Here is a 10,695-nt window from a genome sequence, read left to right on the forward strand (position 1 = left end):
TCACAGAAACCAAATGTCATTGAACTGACAGCTTACTTTCCTTTATACTATCAAGGCTGTGTGTTGCGCATGACACAACCAAGACATTTCTGATAACTAGAAAATACCTACGCAAGAGTGCTCATGTACCTCTCACCTACATTTGTAGATAAACAATTTTGGAGATGGAGAGTTGTTGGGTGGTGAGGAGGGGGGATGGGGTTTAATGAGCATCATTACAATTTTTTAAGGAGCATCTTCTTTTATTCTCTTACGTTTGACAGACCAATTCAGATCATTTGACAGCAAACAGATGACAAAGAAGTTGTTGAAATTTAATGTCAAATACAGCTGATGTTGCTGCTACGATTTCTCAGGCTATGCTGCGATGCTAAAAAATTCTGTTAAACTATTTTACTTTCGCATACAAGGAACAATATTTTGGACCTCAACTCTGAAATGGATAACCTGGATGCTCATACTAGTGCTTTTGTATGATCATACTGACTCGCAACGTATGTTTGAAACTGATAGTTTTAACTACGACGTACTGTTTCAAAACTGATTGTCAATTTGGGAAGCATCTTCTTTTTAAGAGCATGAATGACAATTTTGTGAAGAATTTTATCTTCAGGTTATATCTAGAACTGGTACCTGTGCAAGGAAAAACCATCCTAAGTATGCATGTATGTATGAATTACCCCGATTTGTATCCAAGACATTTCCTGAAAATAACATTCCGCGTTCTATTTCACTTTATCTACAACCTTATCTTCATTTAGATTCATATCGTATAATATTACTGTATACGAATAGTAATTTACTTCTTTAAGCGTACTTTTAAGTATTTCATCATACCTAATGCCTAAAATGACACATGCCATTTCCTGTTATTTTTGTTGAGCTCAATAAATTTGCTAGTCATCGGCTTTAGGAAACAAAGTATATATACGATAGATGGACACTATGTTACAATAATGTTCTTTATCAGTTTCTGTTTGGAACTAATGTCAAAACACCAACTGATAAACAAGAAGTATGAGTTCAATAGATATATCTGTATGGCTTATCAAACGTATTTACTTACAATAATAGGGTAAAATTTACTGCGTTAGAAAAAATAGTCAGTTGCTTCACAATATACAACCTCGCTTTTAGACTGTCAACTATATGGATATCAATTCACGAGTAAAATTTCAACTGCACATGACAAGTTAAATGACGTTTAAAATGAAAGCAAAATGTCAAATGATATTAAGAAAACTATTGTATACGATGAGGTTTCCACCGCTGTTCTAAATTTACCTATTTACTTTCTGAAAAACCGAAGCAACAACTAAACTTTCTTGATCACCATCATGTCGAATACTCCAAATGCGCTACTCCATACGCCATACAATTATATTTGTCACTAAGTTATTATACTCAGAATACTTTAATAAACAGGAACAGCACAGCGTATACGTCTTGTCACCACTCGTTCCTAGACTAAAAATGTCGTCAAACTGACACCATACTTTTTATTCAGTCGTTGAGGTTGTGTTGCAATGACACTTCAAACAACATTCGGATTGTTATATATCTGTCATTTCTTGTAGAATTTTCCAATTTGATATACAGAAAATACTAATGCAATAGAACTGATAATCTTTTTATTTTTTGTAGATAAGCTACACTTGAATAAAAATTTTTATATTTGTGTCGTATTCATTGTATTCTGATCTTCTATCATGAACGTCAATTGATTGTTTCTTAAAACGCATTTTTACTCAGATCAGCTAGCTTAAAAACGTATATTCAGCTAGTAATGGTTTTTTGTAACGGCTATTTTAATCATCTTCAATCAATCAATTTATAATTTTATTTTTTTTTTCAAATGGTGATCAACATACAGCAATATGAACCAACCATTAACATCAGTCAATTCGTATCGCTTCATGATGTAAAACATTTAACTAATTTCGAAAACAAAACAACGAAATTAAATTCTTAATCAGGTTTACAACTTAAATCCAGAGTGTATTGCTACTACACCTAATGTCAAATTTTCGAATTGCACACATTTGAATCCAGCGTTTATAATCATTCTCTTAAATTCATTTTGAGTAGGAAACTTTCTGATGCTTTCAACCAAGTATTGGTACGGTTGCCATTGATTTGCCAAAATTTGACCCATAGGTGGGATTACTTCGAAAGAATATTGATCATAAACCCTAGGGACGAGAAAAAAAGTTCTTGTAGCATTCAATCAGTTATAACATGAAAAAATTATTGCTACCTTTTTAAGTATTCGTTATTAACGTGACTGAATTCAAGGCACATAAAACGACCACCTGGCTTTAAAACCCGATATGCTTCTGCAAGAACCTTAAATGAAAACACAAATTGTAGTTATCCAAATTCACATCGAATAAATGTACTTCTTACTCTATCTATATGGGTACAATTTCTTATTCCAAATGCAATTGTGTATACTGTAAACGAAGCATCATCAAACGGCAGCTTCTCAGCATCTGCACATACCCATTCGATTGTATCTCCTGCTGTTGAAAGATTTAACCTGTTGATAGCGAGTAAATTTTTATACAACTTCTTTAATATTAAAAAAACTACTTAATTACCGTTTCCAACGCTTTTGTCCAACGTCTAGCATATTCTGATTGATGTCGCAAACTGTTACATGACTGGGTATGCGCTGAGCGGCTGGCGAATTTTGTAAATGTTTCATATATCGAAAGGATATGTCACCCGTGCCTCCAGCCATATCTAAAAGTCTTATGCCATTCCCAATAGGGCCTAGCCGTTCTATGAATATATCCTTCCATATACGATGAACGCCCATAGACATAGCATCGTTCATCAAATCGTAAGAATCTGCAACTTCTTCAAACACTTTATGTACTTTCTTCCATTTTTCGTTCTCTTTCACAATCTCAAATCCAAAGTGTGTTTCTGCTTCCTTTGAAACCATACTTTCTTTAACTTCATCTCGAACGTGTGTAGAAAATCTTTGTATCAAAAGTTTGTGAATATTTCTGTGTAGCGCAATCGTGCGAAATAACGACATCGTGATGTTTTTATTATTTATTGTACAATAATATGCAACGAAATAGATTGTCACTCTTGGCACGAAGGCTATTTTTTGACATGAAATGGTGGAATCTGGCTGCGTGCTGATTTGTGTCAAAGTTGCATGAAAAATATGAACAAAAATAATTGATCGAAAGTAGGCGACTGGTATGAGAGTTGAAAAATTAAGCTAAGAACTATTAATGTAGATAATTGAGAGACTAAAAAATTAAATGACAAAAACTAGTAGTCTATGTCTCGATATACAGTCACTTATTGTACAGGCATTCGCAGTGATGGTCTTTTAAATTTACTCCTTAGTTATTCTTCACGACATGTTTTGCCCTTTTATGCGATCATACTGTTGTTTTTAAAGAATGTTAGGATTTATTTATATTTTTAAATATTAATATGACCTGGTCCGAGGAGCATAAATGAAAAAGTCCACTTTTGACATCATTGTATAGTCTGAAACAGTGTCGTTAATCTTAGTCCTGCTGCTGCATTGCCCCAATGGATCCTGAATTTCTAGGATATATGGCAACTCGTTGCCCGTTCATTGATTAATTAAGGTTTTGAAGTATTCTTATTCACTCTTATTCACTGATTAATATAGCAGAGGGTAGGAATTATATCACGATACAACCTTGACAAATAAATAGAAGAAGAATAAGATCATGGATTTTAAGTTCCTATCGCCTTTGATTCTACAAATCTATGCGATTAGATCCATGAGACAGTTGCGATCTGATCAAATTCCAAGCTCGTGGTGTCTCTATACTGTGAAATGTTAAAATTGATCAAGTACACACAAAATTGGGAAATTTTTGTGGTGATAACGTTAAGTTGAGCTGTATCTACGAGATGAAAAATTACGCATAGAACCATTTTAAGGTTACCGCCGTTAGCTAACTAGAAAATTAGTAACATTAGTAAACTTGAAGCTCTGTACATGGTAATCGATTTTAGATTCTGGTTAGGTTAGGTAATGAACTGCTGACGCATATATAGCATACAATATATGTCGTACAATTCAAACTTTAAGACGTCATTAAGATTTTTAGGTATTTTTACTTGTATAGCATATTTTATATAATGTACATGTTGAACCTCAGGTGAATGATTTAAGGAATATTCTGAAAGTATGTGGGCTTTAATAAAAAATAGCCCTATTAACAAAAGGTGCATATTAAAATTATGTTTTCAGTAGCATTTTACAATTGGGCACTTTTATATAAACTCCATTTGCACGATATATGGTTCGTTAATCAGAGATATTGCAAAGCTCTAAAACAAATGCAAGTACTATTTTTTTTGTTTACTTGTCCCAAACCAGATTAAGTAAAATCCTTCTGAAAGCTAGTAATTTGCTTGCCCCAAACCAGTTCAAAAAGTGTGGAAAACTTTCGTTCAACATTGAGGAAAGGTGCTTTTCGCTACCTTGCGTAGAAGTGTAATGCGCAAGGTAAAGCTCTGCATAGCCAGGTGGATGTAAACGACCCTGTGCGCCTCCTTTTTCTGGTTAAAGCTTCTGCTAGCCTGAATTTTCTCACTCGTCCTTCAGATAAGGGGAAAACTTTGCACCCTATCCAGTTCCCGAACATTTTAGCTTTCCTCTGGCCCCCTTCAAGCGACGAGAGAATACTGGCGAGCTTCCATGCTCGAGTCGCGGATCTCTCGTACAGGAGCGAGAGAAAATCTGTACTAGCCTCAATTGAGAGGCACCAAAGTGCGTGTTCTGTGCAAGCGATAAATGTAGCACAAGCTAGTCGGCCAGAATATTCGTCGCGAGTAGTCGAAGCGTTGCGCTGTGTACAGATAGGTGATAAATATTAGGGCTCTTTTTTAGTAAACCTTTTAATGGAAAAGTAATAGTGAAGTTAATCGATACTGTCCCCAATTTAGTGTGTGTGTGCGGGAAAATTTGAATTTTACCACTTTCGTCTAGGATAGCACACCAACTGAAACAAGGAGCTGCAGAGACGGATTCGGGAACTGAAGCTATCGTGCTATCCTGCAATCCAGCCCGTTCAGATTTTGTAGCGAAAGGTGAGAGCGTTGGCACACGATGATGTTCAATCAGATAAGAACATTGATTTTTGTAATCGAAAGAGTATAGTGCCAAAAATAGACTGCCTGAGATGGTTGGGCGGAACGCGCAAAGTGTGTGCAATTTTGTTTAGCGATGCCACCTTGAGCACAGCTCGCCACTGATAGTAAAGATAAGCGGGGAGCTGCAGTGAGTGTAATAATCTGGTGCACTTGTGATGGATGTCTGTGGCGTGCAAACAGTTTCTCACACGCTGCTGCAGGCACGCGCAGCTAGTGCATCGTACTCACCAATCTGTGCAAGTAAACTAGACGCAAAGGGGGTGGGTGGGAGGTGGTGCTCAAGGGACTACTATCCATAGACAAAAAAAGCGAAACAAACGTGAGTGTGTGAAAGAGAGAATGTTGATGTAAGACTAACTACATGCGTCGATTGTTTAAAGAGCAAAGAGTTGTAACATGTAAAAGAGAGGGAGATGGGGAGAGAAAAAGAAAGAGACAAATAGAACCAGTTAAAGGGATAGCGAAAGAGAGAAAGAGAGAGAACAACTTTGTACTAGTGGCAGAGAAACGAAAGAAAAAAAAACCCAAACAAATGTATAGCAACCGTCTCTATACTACCGCTTCGCAAATAACCATCTGATAAATGCGGCTGGCCTGACTAGCCACCAGGTACCTTTGGGGAGAAACCGGTCCCTGTTGCACCCGCCGGTCAGTTGCGGTAACCCGTTTTGCAGCTAAAATGAGATAATTTCTCTTTCGTGCCATTCAAACCGTAATGCATTGTCCCATGTTTAGTCATGATGTATGCAACGAGTTGGTAGGATTTACAATCTGCAAATCGAAAACTACCCTAGGTCAAGGACAGCGCAAGCACGCATGTTGTATGGTTTGATTTGTGTGTATGTTCATCGAGAAATGTTTCTTTCTATGCAGCATTCGTTGGTAATACAAACTTGCCCTCTCGCATGCTGCCAATTGTAATTTTGTGTTAAAAATAGATACTGCCCATTTGCAAAATAAAAAGTATCAACGAATTCAGTTTTTTACCTAATGACTATACTGAAAACGTGAAATTTCAAGTGAACCTTAAATAATCAGTAAGACGTAGTGCATACATGCATATATAACAGTTATATGATTTTTTGCTTCAATTTTTATTGATGGTTTTTCTAATCATTCAAGTATCACGCGTGGTATCGTAAGTGTTAAATCATATGGCACTTCTACAACCATGTATAAGTGATAAGCTTTGTTTATGGTTTTATAGTCATTTAAAACCATAAATTGTCCACATCACCAACCAGAAAATTTTGCACTTCTGTTGTCTAATTCAATACGTTCAGTTCAAGCAACATTTTTTCGATGCAATTATTCAAACTGTATGCCGTACACTAGAAGGTCGTAGTTGAAAAATATACAGCGACAACAATCTTTAAATTGTTGTTCAGTAAAATAGTGTGATGATCTCCGCAACATATTTTTCTTTCAAAAAAGAATAATTTGATTTGCTTAAAGCACGAGCAACATTTTTCGCATAGTACATATCGTGAAAAATCGTTGTAAATGGAGGTGAAGCTCGATTGCATCTCAAATACTTAATGCTATCATGTGATTATCACGCACACTTCAATGTTTCCATACCTATTGTTCTCATCTCCCGCCATCATCTGCAATTCCTCAGTAAACGCTCCCGGAGTAGTACATTCAACTTAACCAGTGCACAAACCACACCAGCAACATGCGCGTGGAAATGAACCTCGACGTTCAACACTGTACAGATGATATTGACAGCAAAATAGCGGAATTTAAGCAAGATTCCGATAAAATGAACGATTTGAACCAATTTCTGGACAACGTACTAGAAGAGGCACAGAGAAATGCGGAAATAAAGCTACAAGATAAGCTGGTACGTTTGTTTCCCAGTTGAGAGATGGCCAATCTCTGACCAATATAAAGCATGTGCAATAACGGTGATGTCTTCATTTATCTTTTTTTAATTATACAGGAGGAGGACCGACCCAAAAATGGTGAGTAACGCACCGGTTTATTCACTGTCATACACGATTCCGGTAGCGCTAATGTGATGTGAATGCAGTCTATATGCAATTATGACGCTTTAAAGCTAGGAAGCAAGACACCGATGCTACCTTTTAATTAGCACGTGTGCAAGCTTTTCGAGTAAGACCTAACTTACGTGCACACTGTCAACTTTGACAACGTGAAATTATTCCATCTCATAAAAGATGGCCCGTGCCATGATAAGGGTGATCCAAAGTCTTATAAATAAGTAGTCTCTGCGGTATGTTCACGTTTATTCATCGTTGAAACATGTCCGATAGGCCCTGGTTCGTGTTTGGTTCGGGTACGATGCTTTTTGTAGCATGAACAATTTTGTGCTGGTGTCGTTTGTGGTGATACTCGGTGCCCAGCATTTCACCCGTGTTGTCAATGGTGCTGTAAGTAATTCAAATGCTTAACCACAAGAGTAAGCAAAGCTTTAACAGGGTAACCTTTCCGCAACTCGCACTTTTTGTAGATGACCATGAAACAGTTAACCAACTCCATGGATATGATGCGCCAAGCTTGCGCTCCCAAATTCAACATAGAAGAAGGTATTTCCTTCGAACGTTTTTTTTTGTTCTTTCAAATTCATATTTTTATGTTTCTTTTCTTTTATCATGAAAATTATTGTGTGTTTGTGTGCGTTCGTCCACGCTTTTCCGCTCTTGATGAATAAAAGCGGAGCTTCACGGTTTGAGAAAATCAATTTTTCCTGCTGCTCCCGACAAAGAGCTTAAATGTTATACCATGTGTATAGCTCAAATGGCCGGAACTGTAAGTATGCACTGAGCATAGAAATCAGCTGGACAGAATTGCTTAGAACATTCGCCCACATTTGCTTGTAAACTATGGCAGATGACGAAGAAAGGGGAAATCAGCTTTTCCAAAACAATGGCCCAAATCGAAGCTATATTGCCACCGGAAATGAAATCAACGGCAAGGGAAGCATTGAACCATTGCAAAGACACCCGTACGTATCAACCGTGATTGATTCTATTTGAATAGCCTTCCCAGGGACGTAAACTGTAAAACAATTCTTTCAATTTTATAGAGCTTTCATACAAGGATCCATGTGATAAGGCATACTTTTCTGCCAAGTGTGCTGCTGATTTTACCCCCGACACGTTTATGTTTCCATAAATAGCTGCAAAAATGAAATGGACGAGAACTTGCCTAAAATAATTTGCATATTCTGCTTGAATACATTTTACTCTGTCGCGTCAATATATTGGCTTAAATGTTCAATTTTATGTGTGGTTAGATTGTGCACTCTACACGGCTTACAATAGCGTTATATGTCATATATACTATGGGAAAATAAAAATCTATTATAAAGAACAAGGCTCAACTGCGATTGTTTTGAATCAGCAAGATATGTCGTTTTATGCCATTCGTAATTTAATACAAAGATTTTTAATTTCAAATATCTGCTTTGATCGTTTATTTGATACTATTGTAGGTAACAAACTTTTAACCGGCATCAAGCAACATAGAATGGTGACGCGCACAAGAGGGATTGTGCTACGAATTTTCGAAGCCATTTGTAATTGTACGAACTCTGCCACCATCCCTGGACAGCGTCCTGCGACTGCACCGGCTAATCTAGGAGCTTCCTCCAAAAACTAAACAGCTACTGTCATAACTGTCGTCCTACTGAAACTACTGCAAACGAGCTGCCGACATCGTAAGCCGGTACCAACGTGTTTCTATAAAATGGGTTTTTTATGAGAAATTGATAGCAATGGCAAGCATTTATACTGCAACAAAAGAATATGACTATATTAGATTTTCTTTCTCTGCATTTTACAATGTATACACATACAATATGAATCTGAACGTACACTGAAACTGATCAAAGTGACTGGTAAACATATAATCATATAAAGAAATTTGTGTATAAAATTACCGTTTACAATAATACTTCCATATCCTTTTTGATATGGATTCGTAGAGAAAATCAAAACATATACATAAACTACGATCCCACCAATACACATACACCTTCTACCAAAGAATCTCGGGCCTTTTAATGTTCAAAATTTCTAAGCAACGGTCTACATTTTAGCAGCTCCTGATCAAAAGGTTTCATGAAATGACTTTTTTAATTACACCAAATCAACAAACACAAGCCGCAAACAGTTTAAAAGGATGATGCGATCAATGCTTGCATAATATCAACAATTATTCCAATGCACAAATACTGGTTGCCCCTGTCCAGAACACAGATTTTAGATTTTAGACATTGTTTTTCCCTAACCATTAATTGATCATTCCATTATAATTAAGGCCACATCTCGGAATGAAGCCCACATTTCCTAGAAATAGATTATAATGTCATATCGATTAATACTTATTTCAATGGTTATCATGATTGTCAACACCTATAAGTTCTACAACTATCAATAGCAGAGTGAGGAGCTAATGTATCAGTTTTGTATAATGCAGTGAGGAGGGCAAAAATAAATTAAGCTATGCAATAGTTTTTTTTTAATTGTCTAACTGATTAATATTTTTCTTGTTGTTTGGTCATCGTTGACAATCAAAATTATGAGCAATATTTGTGAGCTAGAGCCATTTAATAACGTATTACGTATGGCCTCCATCATTCCATCGTTATTTTTCCAAGTGAAAAGTTGAAATGTAGTGAAGTAGTAAAAACGTTCTAGGGATACTAAATCCTGAATAGTGTCATGTACGTGTAGTAGAACAATAAAATATATATCTTCATATATCAAAAACATGGTTTTATGTTAATCACTACAATGTAATAGTATTGTAATAATAAATCACTTAATTTTTCTCTACATACAGTAATAATTTAAAGTTTGAAACATTTTACTCAGCTATATGCAAATCAAAACTAACTTCGTTAACTAAGTACATATTAAAATCTCACATAATTGTTTGTCAATATTTAGATTCCAGTAATGTAAAAGAGCGAGATAAATAACTTTAATCATAATGAAACATCTTTTCTACGAAAGATGCATTTAGTTTGGTTTTCATATGATTGTGGCTGTGTTTTTTTTAAATACGACAAATAAAAAAAATTGATGTACCTAACAATATATTGAAAAATGTTTTTAGCATTTAAATTTTAATAATTCAACTTTTAAGAATATATCCTTGAGAAAGTTTTTCGGCTTCTTGAATTCTTTTGCTTTTATTACTTGACAGAGATTTAAATGAACTCTTTAGGTATGTCTAATTCACAGTTTCTAATGCTAACAGATAAGTAAAGAACTCTACTCTGTCATGAATTTTCACCGTTCGCAGTAACAGTTTACTGAGGCAATGCTAGTGTGTAGAATTGAGCATTAGTGGACAATCATGTAGTCTACTAATGACTATAGTTACAATTTTATTTTACGATAGAATTTTACTATCGAAACCATTCGGCTCTGGTAACAGTCGATGACTTGTGAAGAGGTTTAAAAATATTAGGGATGAAAGCAAGATGAAGTATGTAGCTGAGGTCAAATGTTTGAATTCTATGTAAATTTTCGCTTATTTTGATTTTTAAAGATTAGGACG

At 35.8% G+C, this 10,695-nt stretch overlaps 3 protein-coding genes across 3 annotated transcripts; 2 read left to right on the top strand and 1 right to left on the bottom strand.

The window, feature by feature from the left end:
* Window positions 1-1,916: 1,916 nt before the first annotated feature.
* Window positions 1,917-3,046, bottom strand: LOC128721448 (2-methoxy-6-polyprenyl-1,4-benzoquinol methylase, mitochondrial). Its single transcript, XM_053815204.1, has 4 exons — window positions 2,601-3,046; window positions 2,407-2,539; window positions 2,258-2,346; window positions 1,917-2,192 (listed from the first exon to the last, which is right to left on the bottom strand). Exons 1-4 carry the CDS (start codon window positions 3,044-3,046, stop codon window positions 1,979-1,981), a joined length of 882 nt encoding a protein of 293 aa, XP_053671179.1. The 3' UTR covers window positions 1,917-1,978.
* A 3,780-nt stretch (window positions 3,047-6,826) lies between these two features.
* Window positions 6,827-9,015, top strand: LOC128721456 (uncharacterized). Its single transcript, XM_053815212.1, has 3 exons — window positions 6,827-7,006; window positions 7,106-7,127; window positions 8,621-9,015. Exons 1-3 carry the CDS (start codon window positions 6,839-6,841, stop codon window positions 8,785-8,787), a joined length of 357 nt encoding a protein of 118 aa, XP_053671187.1. The 5' UTR covers window positions 6,827-6,838; the 3' UTR covers window positions 8,788-9,015.
* On the top strand, window positions 7,548-8,309 carry LOC128721457 (general odorant-binding protein lush-like). Its single transcript, XM_053815214.1, has 5 exons — window positions 7,548-7,556; window positions 7,637-7,712; window positions 7,841-7,935; window positions 8,017-8,131; window positions 8,213-8,309. The coding sequence occupies exons 2-5, from the start codon at window positions 7,637-7,639 to the stop codon at window positions 8,299-8,301; spliced, it is 375 nt and encodes a 124-aa protein (XP_053671189.1). The 5' UTR covers window positions 7,548-7,556; the 3' UTR covers window positions 8,302-8,309.
* Window positions 9,016-10,695: the final 1,680 nt, after the last annotated feature.

The sequence above is a fragment of the Anopheles nili genome, chromosome 2 (assembly GCF_943737925.1).
Source record: "Anopheles nili chromosome 2, idAnoNiliSN_F5_01, whole genome shotgun sequence".
In the NCBI taxonomy this organism is placed as follows: Eukaryota; Metazoa; Arthropoda; class Insecta; order Diptera; family Culicidae; genus Anopheles; species Anopheles nili.